This window comes from Eschrichtius robustus, chromosome 20, assembly GCF_028021215.1.
Source record: "Eschrichtius robustus isolate mEscRob2 chromosome 20, mEscRob2.pri, whole genome shotgun sequence".
Taxonomy (NCBI): Eukaryota; Metazoa; Chordata; class Mammalia; order Artiodactyla; family Eschrichtiidae; genus Eschrichtius; species Eschrichtius robustus.
Genome location: NC_090843.1, coordinates 64,892,979 through 64,913,772, shown reverse-complemented (window position 1 = coordinate 64,913,772; position 20,794 = coordinate 64,892,979). Strand labels below are relative to the sequence as shown.

The window sequence follows — 20,794 nt, the reverse complement described above, 5'->3', positions numbered from 1 at the left end:
GCACCTACACCTTTTAAGTGCCTAAATAAAAACAAAGCATTCCAGCTTGTATCAAAAAACGAAATGGCAACCACACTCAGCAGGTTACCTCCTATGCAACCTCAATAAGAGGAAAAGGTACTGAGGACAGACAGCCTTGTTGATGGTAATAAAACTGTACTGTCCTAAAAATTAAGAAAATTTATCCAAGGCCCAGGGTCAAAAATTATTTGCCAATAGTGATGAGAAAATAATTATGCTATATTATTAAACTTATGGTGAGAAACTAGACAGAGAATATATTCGTGGCTCTGCCACTTACTGTGTGACTTCAATAAAATCAATTAACTTTTTACTACCTCCTTACTCTGTTCTTGGGCATAACCCACTTTCTGTGATTTTGCAGACAGTCAGAGAAGGCCTGATATATGAAAGCACTCCAAAAAAACAAAAAAAGTTTAAGGAAATGTACAACGGCATTATAGTTCAAAATGAAACCAAAAGCTCTTCAGTGAAATATTAATAAATCTAGGAGTTCACTCAATTATTCTCTAAAGAAGCATTCCAAATTTAGTTACTAAGATTTCCCAAATAATTATACAAACAGCTTTTCGGAGGCTATAAATATGTCATGTGATTTGATTATTTAAAGCAAGAGCTGGGCTTCCCTTGTGGCGCAGTGGTTAAGAATCTGCCTGCCAATGCAGGGGACACGGGTTCAAGCCCTGGTCTGGGAAGATCCCACATGCCACAGAGCAACTAGGTCCGTGCGCCACAACTACTGAGCCTGCGCACCACAACTCCTGAAGCCCGGGCGCCTAGAGCCCATGCTCTGCAACAAGAGAAGCCACCGCAATGAGAAGTCCATGCACCGCAGCGAAGAGTAGCCCCTGCTCACTGAAACTAGAGAAAGCCTGAGCACAGCAACAAAGACCCAATGCAGCCATACATACATACATAATAAGTAAGTAAGTAAATAAATAAATGTTTAAAAAATAAAAAAATAAAGCAAGAGCTGCAGTGTCAAGCAGAATAATGGTCTGAATGAAACAGCAGGACATCTTACAATATGACACACTGTTAATCATCACAAAGACTTTGGTTAGCATATATAGTAAGTAGGCTAATTTTCTCTCTCCTTTGTTTCTTCTACCACCTAAAAGCTACAAACGGGATCTGATGCTAAGATCTGAGCGAAACAATCCTGGCACAGGGGCACAGGGGTCACTACCTGCACGGCGGAGCTGTCGGCCGCCCCAGGGTGGGAATCCTCGGTGGGGCCGGCAGAGCCCAGAGCCGTCAGCAAGACACCTCCTCCCAGGAACTCGTCTCCACGAACCGAATGGATGAGATCATTCAAATATTTATAATAAAGGTTGCTGGACAAAAAGCCAGGCAAAAAGACCTGAAGAGAGGATACAATTTATTTTAAAGTTGAAATCAAATACACTAAACTTTATTTTACAACAAAATTTTACCTTCAATGCTACCAGTTAGCACACATGATTTTACTCCTCCTCTTACACTCCAAGTATTATCCCTTTGTACACAGTTTACATTGTAACTGAAACTACAATGTGTACAATTTATAGATTTTTTTCCCCCAGAAAACTTGCCATGAAACTACTGAATGGACTTGATTATCTAGACTTCTTAGATACCAGGGAGGGATCTAATTTGAAACTAGATTTTTCTTGTTTGTTATAAATATTGAAGTCTTTGTGTATATACTGGTTTTCACTTTCGATCTGATTTCCTTAAGATAAATTACCAGGAGTGTGATTACTAAGTTAAATGATACGAACATTTTAGCTTTGATAAATGTTGAGGATGCATCACTAGCATTATCAAGGCATCTGTTTTGACACGGGCTTCCTAACACTGGGTTCTGTCTTTTCAAATAGTTGTTAAATAAATGTCTAATGGTACATGGATGCTTTTATTTCTATTTAAAAATTATTAATGACGTTAAGTTCCCATCTTTGTTATTGGCATTTCCTATTACCAACTTTTCCTTCACAGCATTTAGCACAACTGTAAATATTTACGTCTATGTTTAATATGTGCTCTTATAGACAGAGCTCCAGGAGGGCAGAAGCTATGTTTCTTTTTTTTGCTTACCCCATAACAATAATACCTAGCAGAGAAATACTCAAGGTATTAGGGAACGAAGCATACATATCTTTTTCCCATTTACCTACTTGATAGTACTCTTAAAAATTAAAATTAGTATAAGTTCCCTAGATACACAGTTAGTGAGAAATACTTTTACATTTAGTTTTTCTCTGTATTTTAACTTATTACCCAGAAAGTTTACATTCTTTATATGATACATATCTTGAACTTTTCCTTTAAGATCAGAAAATTTTAATTTTAATCATGAAAAAATTATCAACCCTGGACAATAGCCGATAGTCTATCCAGTTTACCACCAGCCTTTCAATGATTTGATTTTTATGTGTAACTCTTCCATTTTCCTGAAATTCAGTTTTTATGTGTGGTATCGTGTGGTATCATGTGGCAGTGCTTACTTAATCCCTTTCCACCTAGATGCACAGGACATATATGAGCAAAACAACCTCATGGGCTTATCCTGGGCTCTTGCAATTCCTAGTAAAATCTGCTTTAGTTCATCAGAAGAACAACTGAGTCGCAAATCCCAACACTTTATTAAGCAGCTATTAGTGATACCCTATAAGTGATCATGATACAGAAAACTAGTGCTCCACCCCTGTTGGAGGGTTTTGGTGAAATATTTGGATCATCCCTAAGCTAACTTTGCTCAATATTAATTATCTAAAAGATGTTATAATAACAGTAATAATAGCAGTTAACATTTTTTAATGCTTACGTTACTAATAAGCACTCTCCACGTAGTACCTCATTTTTATCCTCAAAATAACTCTAAGTGTCTGTATTAGCCCCATTTCACAGAGGAGGAAAATGGCATTAAAGGACTTCAGTAGCTGCCTGAGGTCACTCAGCCTATGAAGGTTAAGTTTGATACATACCAAGTCAGACTCAAAGCCCCCGCTCTCATCACTGCTGCACTGCTTCAATTTTCCACTGTTCTTTTCTGTTTGCTTTTTCCCATGTTCTATTTTCTGAGTTCCACCAGTTAAAAACTTCTTGTAGTTTAACGCTTTTCAAGTTTTGGTTACCTTCTCCATGGTTGTCCAGGCCTGACGTAACGGAGTGGTGAAACAGTTAGGGAGCGGCCCACCTTCCCTGCAGATGTTGGATTCAATTTCCAGTCGTACAACATCACCGAATCCAAGAGGATGTGTGGCCTGGAGGGAGAAGTACCTATGGTAGAAAGACAGCCAAAGTAAACCCCAACTCCACAGCAATCATAAGCAACTTCTGGCACCTACACCAGAGAACCTTCTATGAGGCTCCTGCAGACCTAGGACTATAGAGCTGGGTTGATGACAGCCCTGCTGCAACCTGTATTCCCACCGCCGAAGATATATCTGAGCCAACGTGACCCTCCCTATCTGCCTGCCACCGTCTTCGGTTCTTGTTTAAGATTTTCCAGGTCAGGTTACAACTGAGGCAAAGGAACCAATCGCACACATTTAATGGGCACCTAGTGCTCTGTTCAGCGCTTGGGAGAAAGAAACAAATTTAAAACAGGGTAAGACATGGACATGTCCCCTGGAAAGAGAACAGAAAAGATCCCTGTACAGGGTACAAAGGAGAACATACCAGCATAACTATGTGGCATACATAATATACATGTAGGAATTCAAAACAAAATAGCATTGAGGGTGAAGTGGATGAATTTGATGTATTTAGGTAGAACAACGAGATTTGCTAATGATTTGGTGTAGAAAGGAAAAGGAGTAATCAATGATAACTCAAAGATTTCTAACTTCATAGGATATAAAGCAACTAGTGTTTTGGTAAACTGGTTATAAATTGAATACAAAAAAGGCATTAAAAGCAGAAAACCACATATGTTGTCTCTTGAGCATTCTGTGGCTTCTAACTCCTGTGCATGAAACAAATACAGACAGGCTGATGAGGCATGATATTAAAAAGTAAAAATAGAAAAACAAATAAGCAGGAACTGGTAAAATGACAGTGCCGGGAGGATGTCACACAGTAATTTTCATTTAAAAATGGCTCCCAATTTGAAAATGGGATCCAGTGGGAAAACAAGGTCTCTGCTCTGCATGGCACCGAGCTCCGGCCAGGACCGTACTACTGCCGCTCTTCTATTCCGGCAGGAAAAAATTCTTCTTTTTTCTTGCTATCAGTATTTTCTTAACAAAAAGTGAGTCTCCCATCTTGCAACAACTAAGTTGGCAAATATTCCTCCACGATTTGAATTTTGGGGCACCCCAGACCTTTTTTTTTGGGGGGCCATGTTGTGCGGCTTGTGGGATCTTAGTTCCCCAACCGGGGATTGAACCCAGGGCCCGGCAGTGAAAGTGCGCAGTCCTAACCACTGGACCACCAGGGAATTCCCTCAAATTTCTAAATGGAAATGCTTGCTACATTAACATCCATATAACAATGTTTCTTATATAATATTTTCCCACAAATATATTGCACAAAAATAAACACTGGACAAACATTAGAACTGCATCCAAGTTCTGCCACTAATTTGCCCTGTGACTTGGAGAAAGTCACCACCCCTGTGGGCCTTAGTTTCCTCATCTGCAAAATGGGAAAATCAAACCAGCTCCCTAATCTGGCTATTCGTCAGAATCAGATTCCTGGATCACACCTCAAACCTGCTGAATCAGAATCTCTTAGGGAAAAGGATTGGAAACCTATTTTTGACAAGCTCCCAGGTGACTCTCATGCCGACAGGAGCACGGACCTGCCCGGCGATGTTCGGGAACCACTGACCTAGATGCTCTCAGCTCTCCTCCAACCCTAATATCCCATGGATTTTTCTCTGCCTCTCAAGTTATCTTCTTAGCAAGTGCTCACAGATACAAATAACACATTACTTTTCTTTACAGAACGAGAAAAGTTCGATGAAAGGGGGGGCAAGACACAGTTTTCAATTCTGTTCACTAAGATTGTGCTGCCCTCTCATTTTCAGTGAAAACTAATGAAAAACTACTCTTCACCAAGTAGTTAATCTGGCTGAGCAGACTTGCACCAGAAAACATGGTATACCCCACACAGACATTTAAGACCCTTTGCAATAGATTCCAGCTAGTTTCATCTTCTCCTGTTCCCTTGACCAAGTGTCAATTACGCAAAGTTTCTATGGCACTGCTCGTACCGATGACTCTGCCAAGAGTGTCCTTCTCCGCTAGCAGAATTCAATCCATTTTTCAGGCGCCAGTCAAATCTCCCTTCTGTGAAACCCTCAGTGACCTCCACCAACAAACATCGTCCTGCTTGCCACACACAAGCCTCCCCCTGCCCCGCCAGCAACTTATTCTAAGAACCCCCTACTCTGAACACACCAATGAAAGGCAGCTCTTATGCGGCTCCCTGTGAGCTCCCTGGCGGAAGAGACCAAGGTGACTTCTGAAATACGCATCAAGTACTCAATATTCGCGGAAAGCTGGATACGTCTATCACTAAGACTCACTTGTCATATAAAATCATGGCGTCGTTCTGTGCCTCCTGTCCGTCATACTGGCCCTTTTTGGCAGCAAGCTGAGACTGGAAGTTGTCTGCTGCCAACCAGAACTGTAGGATATTCACTGCGTCCTCTTTCTCCATGTACTGGGAAGGAAAAACACAAAAGAGGAAAATCAGGCTATACACAGATTTCTCTCACTATCTCTCGTCTATATCTAAGCCCCAACTATTAAAATACAGGACATAGAGGAAAAAAAAAAAAAACCCACAAAAGAAACCCCCCCACCCCAAAACAGATCCACTTGTTCAGTTAATGCCAGTCTGCAACTTACAGTCATTTGAGATTGAATAATTTTTAAATATTCTTTTAGGGGGAGAAAAACAAAAAAAAAACTAGCAACAACAACAAAAAGCAACCACTACACAGCTGAATGCAAACTTTAGTGAACTGGAGTAAAAATTAAAGATGGATTAGTGGTTCCTCGCTGGCAAACATACAAAAGGTAAAGCAACCAGACCAAATCTTTTATACCTGATCATTCCCACCACTCCACGTGGCCATGCCAACCTGAACAAATGCTGACTTAAACTTAAGCAAAGAGAGGGAGTGAAAACACAAATCAGCTGAATAACTGTATCCTTGTCAAGAGGCAAGATGCAAGTGCGAGTCTAAGTTACTGCTTTGTGAGACTGGGAATCCTCTTATCTCGACTTAATAGTCATTTGCTTTGCAACAAAATAATTTCATTTGCTGAAGCCTAACAAAACCCATCACTCTACACTGTATGCCTCAAAGAGATGAATATACTCATTGCTTGTTGCAAACGCTTCAGTCCTATCAAGGGCAATCCTATCAAGTGGCTAAAGTAAAATGAAGACAGTAGGAAAAAATTTACTACTTTTCCTTCTCTCTTCTGAAGTCTGCTCTGCAAACACTTATGCACTGGAATCAAGTATCAAATTTCGTGGTTTTAAAACAGCTCTAAATAAGTAAAAATCTGCATTCTGTTATAAGTAGTTTAATTAGGTTTTTCAAAATTAGAGTTATTTTACTGTGAATTTTCATGTTCTCTTTAATCTGACTAATGCCATTCAAGTACTCTTGACATTAGATACAACTTAAAACAGTAATCACAGTACTTAAATCCACCTGATCAGTTTGGAAATGATTTGTCTCTTCTATGTTATTTTCTATAGACAGGGCCCAGCATGTACAGCTTAAAGGCTGGAATGCTCTAACAGAGTGTGAAAGGAAATGCAGACTTTACCTCAGAGAAATAAAAGAGGGCTGACTCACAGAAGAGAATGTCAGCCAGGTAAACAGTTCCACTGGTCAGCACTTCAATCTGGTATTTACAGAAATGGTGACTTCGTAGAAACTCACTAAAGTGCCTGCACGTGGACAAAAAGGTAAAGTTTGAGGGACCGACCAAGGAAAGAGCTCAGCTGGGAAGAACACACTCTTTGCCCACTGTGCCTACTGCATCTTAATGGCCTAGGTCAACGTGACCTCCCTTCCCATGGCGCCTTCCTGATTCCTCTCCCTGTAACCTGTAAGTAATCTCTCCCACCTCGTAATGACGTGCAGCTCTCCTCTGATAGCTAACTCACGCTACCTCCTATTACAGTAACCAAAGAACATGCCCTATTTCTCTTATTAGGCTGCAATTTCCTTCAAAGCAGGCACTACATCCAAACTGTGCATAGCACCCTTTTCATAAATGTTAAATGAAAGAATGAATATGGAGATTTTTTTTTGAGGGCATGCAGCAATAATTAATCTAAGAAAACTTTGGAGGCAGTTTAAACAAATCTATGTGGATTTAGTAATATGGCATCCATTAAGCTTAAAGCATGCACTAACAAATCAGGATATCCACCTGAAGACATGCATCGTTTAAACAGATAAACCAATTACTATGTCACACTACAGTCACAATCACCTCTAACGACTTTGGAATTAAAAATAAATTCTTTTAACTTAGGAAATACTAACATTAAAAATAAAAATCTGTTTTATTTTTAGAACTCACATAATTTATATTTAAAAGAAACCATTACCCAAGATAGTCTTAGGGAATGTCTATAAGATCCTGTAAACATTCAAAGTATTTAAATCCTCAAAGATAGTTTGGTTTTAGTTACTCGTGAGACTGAACCCGAACTCCCAAGAATGCACAATGTGGAAATATGACATGGACGTACTCGTGCTCCATTGCACTGAAGACTATGGACTGTGCTGAGACAAAACAGTTGGGATCCACCTGCCCATCTTCTCCACAAATCTTTGCTGTAAAAGAAATGGTAAATAATTTTTCTCTAAATCCAAACTATACACATTTGTAAATCAAAGTAGGAAGTAACTGTAAAGGCATAAAGATTAGCAGGTTTTAAATGGAATTAAGACAAAATACAGGTGAACAGCTGATTTTGAGGTAGGGAAGGTCTTTCTTAGCATAAATGCAAAAGCAGAAATCAAGAGTCAACAATATAAAATAAATTTCTATACATTAAAACACCCCCAAAACCAAAGGGTAAACTGGGGGGAAAAATGTGCAGCATATATGACAGTTTATGAATGACAGATTATTTTCATTCATGTATCAAGAGCTCTTACAAACTAACAAGAAAGTCTTGAGAGAAAAATGGACAGTGGACACGAAAAAAAATTCACTAAAGAACAAATATAAAATGGCCAATATAAAAAGATATGTGTGCTCACTAGTAACCAAGTAAATATAATTATAGATTAGAATGAGGAGGCACACCACCTTTTGTCTAGTAGCTTGGCACCAAACTGTTTTAACAATCCATAAGCTTAATTGTTTAATGATACATATGCTTGGGCAAGGGCATGGGAAAACTGACACTTGTGTTAGTGGGCATATAAATGGGTGTATCTTTTTATGGAGGGCAATCTGGCAGTTTCTAGCATAAGCTTTAAAAATGAACATACCCTTGCAATCAGCAATTCGATCTCTAGGATTGTAACCTAAGGAACTACGGAATTGTGAAAGAATTATCTGTTTATCAAAATGTTATTTGGTAGACATTTTGAAACATAAGATGGGCTAAAATTAGGAACTGCCTAAATAAACTGCAACAAATCAAAAAGCTGTTTACTAGCTAGCTCTTAAACATGGCTGGAAAAAGTTCAGGACCTCAGTGGGACTTTAATGAAACCCAAGGATCACGCTACAGTTACCTGGTCCATTACAGCACACCTCCTCTCTCTGTAGATGTCTTAACGCCTCTTGCTCTATCCTCTTTGCTGATGACTTGGAAAACAAGCAACCAGAAAACAAATTCCATCCGCTCCCACCACCTCTACCAACTCACCAGCATCACTACCTCTGCAATCTCTCCTGCTACTACAGACAAACTGTCCTCACTCCTATCTGGAAAACTCTAACAGCACTGGGTCCCATCCTCTCTTACCTCCTCAAGGCACCTCTTCTACAGCAACTGCCCCCCTCCCTACTGTATCAACTTCCTCCTACTGCCTCATTCTCACCAGCTATGAACTGTTTGTATGTTATACATATATGTGTGTTTGTATGCTGTCATACACCTTACATGCTGTGACACATCACCTTAAAAACAAAACCCCAAACCACTGTCCCTTGACTAACACCCCCTGCCAGCTCACCTTTGAGTAAAATGCCTCTAACAGTTGCCATACTTGCTGTCTCCGCTCCTCCTATTTGCTTTTAAGACGCCTCCACTTAAGTTTTGTCCCTAATGGTCCACTGTAATTAAGATGCCCACCACTGCCCAGTCCATCCCATTCCTGGTATTCACCTTACTTAACCTATCAGCACGACGTGCCATCTTTGAGCACTCCCTTCCTCCCAGAAAGAGTTTTTCACTTGGCTTCCAGAAAAAACTGCTCTCTTGATACACAGCTGCTGCAGGAAGGCCTCCACTCCTGGCTGTTCCTTCCAGACGTCAGACCTGCCGCAGCACCCAGTCCTCAGACCTCGCGTCCTCACGCACCACACTCCTCCCAGGGATGCTCCTCAGCTTCATGGCTCTAAACCCAACCCCAGGCTGATCACTTCCAAACATACATCTCCAACCCGGACCTCTCTCCCAAGCTCCTGACGTTAACATCCAACTGCCTACTTGGTGCTCAGCATCTGGATGTCTGAAACCCAAACTCCTGATGTTCCCTGTCAGCCATTACTCCTGCATCGACTTCACCTTACAAATACTCCCCCAGGTATTCAGGTTTTAAAAAAATGAAGTCAGGGCTTCCCTGGTGGCGCAGTGGTTGAGAATCCGCCTGCCAATGCAGCGGACACGGGTTAGAGCTCTGGTCCGGGAAGATCCCACATGCCGCGGAGCAACTAATAAGCCCGTGTGCCACAACTACTGAGCCTGCGCTCTAGAGCCCGCGAGCCACAACTAGTGAGCCCGTGTGCCACAACTACTGAAGTCTGCATGCCTAGAGCCCATGCTCTGCAACAAGAGAAGCCACCGCAATGAGAAGCCCGCACACCACAACCAAGAGTAGCCCCTGCCAGACGCAACTAGAGAGAGCCGGCGCGCAGCAACGAAGACACAATGCAGCAATCAACCAATCAATAAAAATAAAACTATAAAACTTCTAAAAAATATATTGTTAAAAAAAAAATGAAGTCATGCTTGATTCCTTTTTTCCTCTCACACCACTCACTTCCAAACCATCAGCACATTCTGTCAACTGTACCTCCAAAATATTTTGAAAATTCCACCACTTCAAGGATTTGTGGAAGATGGAACAGGCAGTGGAAGCACAGTTTTGAGGTCAATCTAATTCCCCACATAAAAACAAAGAAATTAAATAGCAACTCCAAAAACCCAGAGATAACATCTACAACAAAACTAGGCAGGTGGGATACACAATAAAAGCTTAAGTGGAGGTTTCTTCAAACTATAACTTAACTTGAAGTACAGCTATATTAAAATATTCCAGCTTGAAGAGGAGACAAATAATTAGGGCAGGATTCAAAAGAATGAGGTCCAAAGAGGAAAACTGAGTGGTCTAAAGACATAGAGGTAATTAACATTTCAAAATGCATAGTAATACACACTGGAATGGAAACTTCTTGATCACTAAATGTTATCAACTTGATCCTTCAGATTTTTCCCCTCATGGGATTACATCGTTAATTTGATAAAGTTTAAGGAAAGGAAAATTAGAACTGCAGTGACACTTCATCTTAAAATGTGACTCAAAACTCTCTCCTTTTCTCACTACCCCAGGCAGTTTAGTTATCAATTGGTACAAACACCCAGTGGAATTACTAGCCAACCCATTCCTCAAATAGCCAAATTCTAATCTGTTCGGACACCTACCAGTTATTATTAGGCACAGTTGGTCTAGGAAAGTCTAAAAGATGGTAGCAACAAATTTTCAGATAGAAATAGAGGAACTACATAGAAAAACCAAAATCCCATGACAACATCTGCAACAAAACTGGGTGAAAACTCCAAAATACAAGCAGACAGGGACAGCCACCAACAGCCACAAGACCCGTGTGTCACAGGCGTCTGCGAGGGAGAAGAAAAGGGAAACAATGCGGGCAGCACCCGGCAGCCTGCGGCAGACAGCAGGTGTGCCCTGGAAGTACACGGCCAGTTCAAGAGGCTCAGCTGAGACCGGGAGGGGCTCTGCTGTCCCCAATGACGAGGAAAGACCGAAAGAGCCCCACGCTGGGACGACTCTGCTAGGAGCAGAATAATAGGCTTTCGTTCAGAAATCAAAAACACTTAATTTTTGTATTAAAAACTCAAAACCTAGTGCTAGGACTTGATGGGAGTATAATAAATATCTGTTCAATGAGTAAATCAACCACTTGTATCTGTGATTACAGGTGTACCTGAAGTCTTTCTGATACAACATAGTCAAAGCTTTCAACCATTTTTATTATGACCTACAGAAAAATATATTTATGTGACTCAGTATATATATGTACATATGATGGAAACAATTTTCTGAAGTGGTGTGTATTTGCCCTTACGACTGTTAAGCTCTTTGATTTTTCTAGTCTAGTCTTTTTTGGCAGGGGGGTGAGGACCTATGAGGAGACTGGTCCCAATCCAGAGTTTGAAAAACACTGCCAAATAGTGTACTAGTTACCATGTAGGGGTCTGGTTTCAAGTCCTAACTGCCGTGTCTGAGCTGTCACCTTGGGCAAATTACTTACCTTCTCTGTGCTTCCTCACTTATAAAATAATAACTGTATTTATGCTGCAAAGTTCTTTAGAAGACTGAATGAGTTTGTCAATGGGAAATGCTTAGAATATTGTCTGGGACACAGTTAAGTACTCAGTAAACATGTGCTACTATTATTCAAGTCAAAAGTCTCATAATTTGGGTCCAACAAGTAAGAGGGAAACTTTTGAAGTGAGCTACAATCAGGTATAATAAAGTACCCTGAAAACAGACAAGAAAGGTATATGTTGAATTACATGTTCATGAAAAATTCTCTTAATAATAACCAAAAATAGGCATTTTTTTTTTTTTTTTGGTGCCACAGCTTCAAGCACTGCTTACCTACGATGTCATTTCTCATTGCTTCTGTAATTGGTATTGGCTTAGCAGCATCTGGAGATATATATTTGGTAAAAGTATTTACTGCATCTTGTTCTATACCTGCAAGGGAAGAAGGGGACAACTTCAAAAATCAAAAAGCAACTTGGACCAGTAACGGACCATATTCATGAATAGCAGGGTTTGTTTGCTGTGTGCCCAGGCACACACACACAAACGTATCTTTTATTACAAATAAACATCTTTGTAAATATACTTAGGACAAAACAGCCTCCATGGTAACGTTGCTCCTGCGCTGCTTGGTTCTTGGAGCAGAGGAGCTACACGTGACCCCGTGGCCCTCCTCCCCTCAGCTGACGAGCTGATGAGTAACAGCAATCACTGTACACATCCTCTTTCCATCTCTCCTCTCCAAAGTCCTAACCTGAAGAACTTATATAGCGGGAACTCAAAAATCATTTTTAAATCTACATTTTATATATTCTACCAAATTTCATATTCATGAATACATTCATTTAACCTTCAACAACCCTGGAACGTTAAAACAGTGAATCTCAAACTTTCTAGTCTTGGGACTTTGAAATCTTAAAAACTACGGAGGACCCTAAAGAGCTTCTGTTTATGTGAGTTTTATCCATAGATAGTAAAAGGTATTCAACATTCAAGTGAGAAAAAATTATTCAGCTTAAATTAACAATACGAAATCTGTTAAAAGTTAACATAAATACCGTTTTTTACAGAAAATAACTGTTTCCCAAACTGAAAAAAATTAATGAGAAGAGGGCATCATTTTACATTTTTGCATCTCTATTCGTCTGGATAACAAACTGTTAGATTCTCAAATCTGCTTTGGCATTCCATCTGTTGTGCTTTTCTGTTTTGGTTGAAATATATTGTGCTCTCATGAGAAGAAATGTATGTGTGTGTGTGTGTGTGTGTATATATATAGTACGCATGTGTGTGTATGTGTGTATATGTATGTATAGTCTTTGTCCTGGTTCCTGGCGCAGAGCTCCTAAAACCCTTGCAATTTCCTGAGTGGCAGGGGCCAGAGGAGCATCTTTTGTTACTTATAATAAGTCTCTGATTTCAACCAGGGGAAAAGTTTATGGTAATGAGGTGACTCTTGCACCTCAAGAGTGGGGGCTGGGTGCCAAAGAAGCAACCACGGAACTTCAACCCCACGCCCCAGCCTCTGGGGAGGGTGGAGGGATTGGGGACCACCAAGCTAATCACCAATGGCCTATGATTTACGCAACTGGGCCCACGTGATGATAATAGACTAATAAACATAAATAAAGTGTTTCCCTGAGTTCTTTGAGCTGTTGTAGCAAATTATTGAAAGAGGAAGGGGTAGTGGGAACCCCTGATGCATAGCTGGTTGGCCAGAAGTACAGGTGACAACTTGGGACCTGTGACTGGCATCTGAAGTGGGGGGACAGTCTTCTGGACGGAGCCCTTAACGGGAGGGGGGGGGGGTCTGCAATAACTCCGGGCAGTGTCAGAATGAACTAAACTACCGGGTACCCAGTTCCTGTCCACAGAGAACTGGAGCATTGCTTAGTGTGAGAAACCCACGTATCTGGTGTCATAAGTGTTATGAATAGAGAAATGGTTTTCTTTTATTTATATCAAGAGTAGCTGGCCTCAGAGATGTGTAATTGGGAAAAGGAGTATTTTAATAGCTTTCTGAGATAACTGTGGATATATTCTTCTTTGATATTATACCAAAACTTGAAAAGTGGTAGTTTCTTAACGCTTAATTAGAATGTAGAATCTGAAACCATATAATGAACTTGTTGTATTGTTACATTAATATCTATTGGTCTATCTCCCATGTTTAAAGAGTCTTTTACTCATGATTGATTTTATAACATCATACATTTTCAAATATTGTAGAAAATATTGGTTTGCTGACTTATGAAGATCTTACAAATGTTGATGCATTGCATCATATGGTATAAAAAAAGAAATCACATCATTAATATCACAATGATCTTATTTATCAGAACACTCCATAAAGCTGTTAGAGCACACAGTGGTGAATAGAAGTTTTCCAAATTCTAAGTTTCACTTGAAAACTTAAACTTTACCACTGGGCAACAAATACTGTCAGCTGTTTTCCACGAAATGACACCGCATTTTATAGGGCCAGAATTACACTGATGCCAAAACTAGACAAAAGCAGTATAAGAAGACTACAGACCAATATCCATCTAAACAGATGCAAAAATGCTCAACAAAATATTAGAAAATCAAGTCCAGCAACATATAAAAAGACTAATACACCACAACCAAATGAGGCTTACCCTGGGAATGCAAGCTTATTCAGTATTAAAAAAAAAAAAAAAAATCAATGTAATCCATCATATTAACAGACCAAAGAAGGAAAACCACATGGTCATATCAAATGACGCAGAAAAAAATTTGACAAAATCCAACACCATTCATGATTCACACAGCAACAACTCTCAGTAAACTATTAAGAGAAGGGAATGTCATCAACCTGATAAAGGGTATTTACAAAAACCCACAGCTAACCTCACAATTTATGCTGAAAGACTGAATACTTTCTAAGGTCAGGAACAAGACAAGAAACTCAAGCTATCTACACAAAAGCTCCTAGAAATAACAAGTGAGTAATAAGGCCACAGAATAGAAGGTCAACATATAAAAGTCAATCATATTGATATTTCTGTGTACAAAAAAATTTTAAACATACTATTCACAATAGCACCAAATAACAGAACACATTAAGGATCTGTATGCTGAAAACTATACAACGTGGAGGAAAGAAATCAAAGACCCAAGTAAATGAAGACACACGTCATATCTGTGGATTTTAAGGCTCAATACAGTTAAGATGTAAATTCTCCCCAAACTGACCTATAGGCTGAACGCAATTCCAATAAAAATCCCAGCACGGTTTCTTGTAGATATTGACAAGATTATTCTAAAATTTATATTGGGGGTGGGGGTGGGGGGCGGACACCTAGAATAGAAAAGACAATTTTGAAAAAGAACAAACTTGGAGGACTCAAACTATTCAATCTTAAGACTCACTACAAAGCTACAGTAATCAAGACAGTGTGGTACACTGGAACAGACATATACATCAACGGAACAGAACAGAGAGTCCAGAAGTAGACCTACAAAAACATGGCCACGGTACAAAGGCAATTCAATGGCATAAGAGTAGTCTTTAACTAATAATGTACGGAATGATCCATATGTGAAAAGAAAAAAAGGAAAAAAAAAAAACTTGACCTAACCACCACAGCTTATACAATACTAACTGAAAATAGATCATGTATCTAAATGTTAAGTAAAAAATCATATTACTTTTAGAAGAAAACACAGGAGAAAATCTTCATGACCTTTGATTAGGCAAAGAGCTCTTATGCATGACTCCAAAAGCACAATCCATAAAGGAAAAAAGTTGATAAATCGGACTTAATCAAAAAAGTCCTTTTGGTCTCTGAAAGATATTGTTAAGAGAATGAAAAGTCAAGCTATAAACTGGGAGAAAACATTTGCAAGTCACATAGCCAATAAAGGTCTTATATCCAGAACATATAAAGAACCTCAAAATTCAACAATAAAATATTGGGAAAGACTGGAACAATTTACCGAAGATACAGATGGCAAATATGCACATGAAAAAACATTCAATACCCTCAGACATTAGGGAAATGCAAAGTAAAACCACAATGAGATACCACCACACATCTATTAGAATGGCGAAAAAAACCCCCACATAAACAAAAAGCTGATTACACCAAGTGCTGGCAAGGAAATAAAGCAACTAGAACTCTCATATATTGCTGCTGGGAATGCAAAATGGTGCAGCCACTCTACAAAACAGTCTGGCAGTTTCTTATCTAATTAGACACACATTTAACACATAAATCCACTACTAGGTATTTGTCCAGAGAAATAAAAACTTTTGTCCACACAAAAACCTGTACACCAATGTTTATAGCAGCTTTATTCATAATCAAAAGCTGGAAACAATCCAAACGTGGTTCAACAGGTGGATGGACAGAACATCCATACAGCGGAACTTAGCTATAGAAAGCAATGACAGAAACAACATGGGTCAACTTCAAAGCCATTATGCTAAGTGAAAGAAGCCAATCTCAAAGGCTACATACTATATAAATTCACTTATATGGCCCTCCAGAAAAAGCAAAAAAAAAGAGACAAACAGATCAGTGGTTGTCAAGTGCTGGGATAGAGGGTTTAACTACAAAGGTGACAGAACTGCTCTTTATCCTGATTGTGATGTGCGGAATTAAAGAAAGCTCAGCTAAAGTTGGAGTGGGGACAGGCCTGCAGGGTGAGCGCTCACGCCCCGCGAGGCATCCTCATTACCCCAAACAGGAAGAGACCAGCACCTACGTCTCAACAGGAAGGTGTTGTCTATTCTATCATCCAGCAGGAAGAAGAAAACTTTCCTCTGCTCCAGGGCAGCCTAGCCAATCAGACACTGTAGCAGCCCAACCAATGAGAAGGCTCCACGCTTTGGACCCCCCAGCTTCCTCCGATGGTCTCCGGTTACTACCGGCGCCCCCACTTTTCCATATAAAAAAAGCAAGCTCCCCTTCTCTGGATTTGCCTATGGTCCACCACAATTCGCATATCTCAAACTGCAATTCCTCTGGCTATTTCCAAGTAAACTTGCTTCTGCTGGTAAAATGACTGGCTATTAGGGCTTCCCTGGTGGCGCAGCGGTTGAGAATCTGCCTGCCAATGCAGGGGACACGGGTTCGAGCCCTGGTCTGGGAAGATCCCACATGCCACGGAGCAACTGGGCCCGTGAGCCACAATTACTGAGCCTGCGCGTCTGGAGCGTGTGCTCCACAGCAAGAGAGGCCGCGATAGTGAGAGGCCCGCGCACCGCGATGAAGAGAGGCCCCCGCTTGCCACAACTAGAGAAAGCCCTCGCACAGAAACGAAGACCCAACACAGCAAAAATAATAAATAAATAAATAAAATTAAGAAGTGTTGTAAGAAAGGTTTAATTTAAGAAAAAAAAAAAAAAGACTGGCTATTATATTAAAGTTAACAGATGACAGTTACAGGAATCTATGCATGTGTTAAAACTCAAGTACACATCAAAAGGTGTCAAATTCACTGCATGCAAAATTTTTAAATAACAAAAAATGAAAAACTAGTACTGTTTTAATGACTCCACTGCTATTGAAATAAATTAACACCAAAACAAAGACAGTTTCCAGAAACAATAAACTGTATTACAATCAAAGAAACAGACTTCGGACTTTCATTTCCAGAAACAGGCCTCACTAGATGTTCAAAGAAACACTTCCTAATACTGAATTCTCCCAAAATGCTTTTGAAAACTACATCAGAGATTGTGGGAAATAGTGAGAAACAGAAACAAGTACAAGCAGTCTCCTTATCTGAAAGTTTTGGGACCACTAATATTGTAGAATTCGGAATTTGAGGTTTTTACAGAGGTAACGCACTGTGTTCATACATACCATTTTAAAAAAATTTTAGTCTTTATTGAATTTGTTAGAATACTGCTTCCGAAGTTGTAACCACTGGACTCCCAGGGAACTCCCTATATATACCATTTTAATACCCCAGCAGCATGTGAGACGATCACATTCATGACTCTGCAATAAGCTCACATCCCTTCAGGTCAAGTTTTGTTCATTTAAAAAATAACTTGTGATAGGCAAAGCTTTCTGGATTTCTGGACTGCAGACAAGCTATTGTGGACCTGTAGGAGTCAGTACAAATCAAGACGGGCAAAAGTACAAGAGAGAGGAGAGGGCATTCACCTGAGAAAATCCACCAACTCCAAGAGACTTGAGGCTTGCACTTTCAAGGGCAGCTGCCCAGGGCCCAAACAGGGTAGATTAGACCAAAACCAGGCAGAAGGCCTTAAGAGTTTAGGGCCTGAAAAACCCAAGACAAAAATTCAGTTTTAAGTGGTAATGTGATGGTAATGAAGCTGGCCCCAGAAGCATGGCAAAAGCAAATGCAGGGGCTTCCCTGGTGGCGCAGTGGTTAAGAATCCACCTGCCAGTGCAGGGACACGGGTTCGAGCCCTGGTCCAGGAAGATCCCACATGCCGCAGAGCAACTAAGACCGCATGCTACAACTACTGAGCCTGTGCTCTAGAGCCTGCGAGTCACAACTACTGAACCACGTGCCACAACTACTGACGCCCACGCGCCTAGAGCCCGTGCTCCGCAACAAGAGAAGCCACTGCAAGTGAGAAGCCCGTGCACCTCAAGGAAGAGGAGGCCCCGCTCGCCACAGCTAGAGAAAGCCCACGCACAGCAACGAAGACCCAGTGCAGCCAAAAATAAATAAATAAATAATTTTTTTAAAAAAAGCAAATGTAAATACACTCTGCAATAACGCAATTTAATCAGAGTCCTCAAAGAATTACCAAAGATAAAAATCCTAAGACATACATTCACAGCCAAAACCCATTAAAATCACAGGCTACCAAGAGTGTGAATCTGAAGAAACAAATAAATGCTGATTCAAATACACAAAAACTGGGATACTGGGCTTCTCAGATAATGAATATATGTTTAATAAATTTAAATAAATAAGAAATAGGCTCAGAAGTGGGATGGAGGGCTAAAGGACTAAGAAACTAAAAAACGACCAGGCAAATCTGAAGAAACAAAATTTCTAGAAATGAAAAATTCACTAACTTTTAGATTAAAATAACATGTTAAAGATTGACTCAGTAGCAGATTAGACCCATTTTAAGAGAGAATCAATAAACTAAAAGATATGAAGAAGTCACCACCAATCTGAAAAGGCTACTATATATGATTCTAACTACATGACCTTCTGGAAAACGCAAAACTGTGGAGAGAGGAAAAAAATCAGTGGTTGCCAGGGTCAAATTAGCAGGTATACAGAGATGAACAAGTAGAGCACAGAGGATTTTTAGGGCAGTGAAAATGTTCTGTGTGACACCATAATGACAGTTACATGTTGTTATACATTTGCCCAAACCCAGAGAACATACAATACCAGGAGTGAACCCTAAAGTAAACTACGGACTTTGGGTAATTACGATGTGCCCAGGCAGGTTCACTGATGCCAACAAGTGCTCCACCCTGGTGGGGGTTATTCACAGCGGGGGAGGCGACGCATGTGCGGGGGCAGAAGGGCATACAGGAAGTTTCTGTACCTTCCCCTCAATTACGCTGTGGACCTTAAAACTGCCCTCATAAAGTCTTCGTAGAAAAGAGAAAAGAAAAAAACGCACAAGGAAAAACCAGAAAAGAAATCATCTAGACCTCTGAGAAAAGAAAAGATAAAAGAGAAGAGGACAAGCATGGATTGGAAGCTGTCTAATCAGAATTCCAGGAGGTGAGAATTGAAAAGTGAAGAGCCTGTAATTTCCAAACTAACGGAAAAGAGAAAGAGGTGCTGCTGCCGAGATGCCAGGGCTTTAATCCCAGCTCCCACTCGATGTGTAACCCCGGAAGGCTCCTCCACCTTCCTAAACCATGGCTTTCTCACATGTAAAACAGGGTAACTGCCTACCTCACAGGGATGCTGTGATTATTCCATGAAATCCAAGTACACCCCTAGCACAGAACTCAATTCAATGTCACCTGCTGGCAATTAAAAAATAATTTTATCTGCACACTACTGTAAAATAGTAATAAAACTAAGACTGAGACAGGGCTGAAATCAGCCTATCTGGGTAAGGATCTGATTTCAAACTCTGTGGAAGGGAAAACGCAGGATGACCCCGACCCTTCTTCATTTGTTAATTCTGCCAACGTCTTTCTTAGAGGAACCAATCACTGTCGACAGCCCTTCTGTTCCTTTTTCATACACCGACCCTACTCCAGGGCACTACCCAAATACTCCCAAATCTGCAAGTGAGTGTGGGAGAAAAGTATTCCAACCCTTTTATTCCCCATCTCAAGTTTCACTCTGTAAACAGATACAAAAAAATTAAAAAAAAACACACAACAAAACAGGATAAAGAGAGACAGAAATCACACACTTACTTCTCATTAGTTTTCCTGATAGTTCCTTTAGTGGAGAAGAGGGACTACTTCTACCGGCTACTATAAATCTGGAGGATTCCTGGGTTTCCACGGAACCCCGATGAGCTCCTGTTCTGGCCGTTTCCAGGCGGAGAGAATGGGCACTGTCACATTCCTGGGAAAGCAGCAAGTGATTCTGCGTATTGCTAGTTCTATTATTCAGGTCAATTCCTTCCAACTGGGCTGAGCTAGAATCCTCCAATCTCTTGTCAAGAGAGTCGGTTACAAAAGCTGCTGTAGTTTCGTGCTTTTTAGAAGGAGAGACAGGTTCAGCCAGTGAGCTCTGCTTCACCGTGTTCAGACTGTGTGCTCTTATTCGGGACCAAGTTGTAGAGTGAAAACTTTCAGCCTCTAACCAAAACTTAACCAAATGCTCCATTCTCCGAAGTTCCATGAATTGAATGAAATAAGGGAGGACAACAGTGTCATGCAAGACTTGTTCAAGGGTCTTTGAAAGACTCGATTTGGTCTCTGGAGTCTGGTAGTCCAGACAAGATCTGCCTAAAAGAAGCAGGAGAGTTAGCAGTTCAGTAACAGACAACAACCGCCAAAACTCACAATAAAAATATTTAAAAACTCAACCTCATTAAAAATCTCAGAAAAGCAAATTAATAGAAGATAACATTTTTGCCTGTCAAACTGAAAGATGCTTTTTTTAAAA

At 40.3% G+C, this 20,794-nt stretch overlaps 1 protein-coding gene across 3 annotated transcripts in view; it reads right to left on the bottom strand.

Annotated features, from left to right (window-relative positions):
* AKAP10 (A-kinase anchoring protein 10) overlaps nt 1-20,794 on the bottom strand; it is a 52,784-nt gene that overhangs the window by 16,460 nt on the left and 15,530 nt on the right. For all 3 annotated transcript variants that reach the window (XM_068529690.1, XM_068529689.1, XM_068529691.1), the window contains exons 4-10: nt 20,095-20,634; nt 12,074-12,172; nt 7,738-7,822; nt 6,801-6,924; nt 5,540-5,676; nt 3,141-3,285; nt 1,211-1,384 (exon numbers count right to left, since the gene is read on the bottom strand). In XM_068529690.1, the coding sequence (XP_068385791.1) occupies nt 1,211-1,384; nt 3,141-3,285; nt 5,540-5,676; nt 6,801-6,924; nt 7,738-7,822; nt 12,074-12,172; nt 20,095-20,634 (1,304 nt within the window). The remainder of the gene's footprint in view (nt 1-1,210; nt 1,385-3,140; nt 3,286-5,539; nt 5,677-6,800; nt 6,925-7,737; nt 7,823-12,073; nt 12,173-20,094; nt 20,635-20,794) is intronic.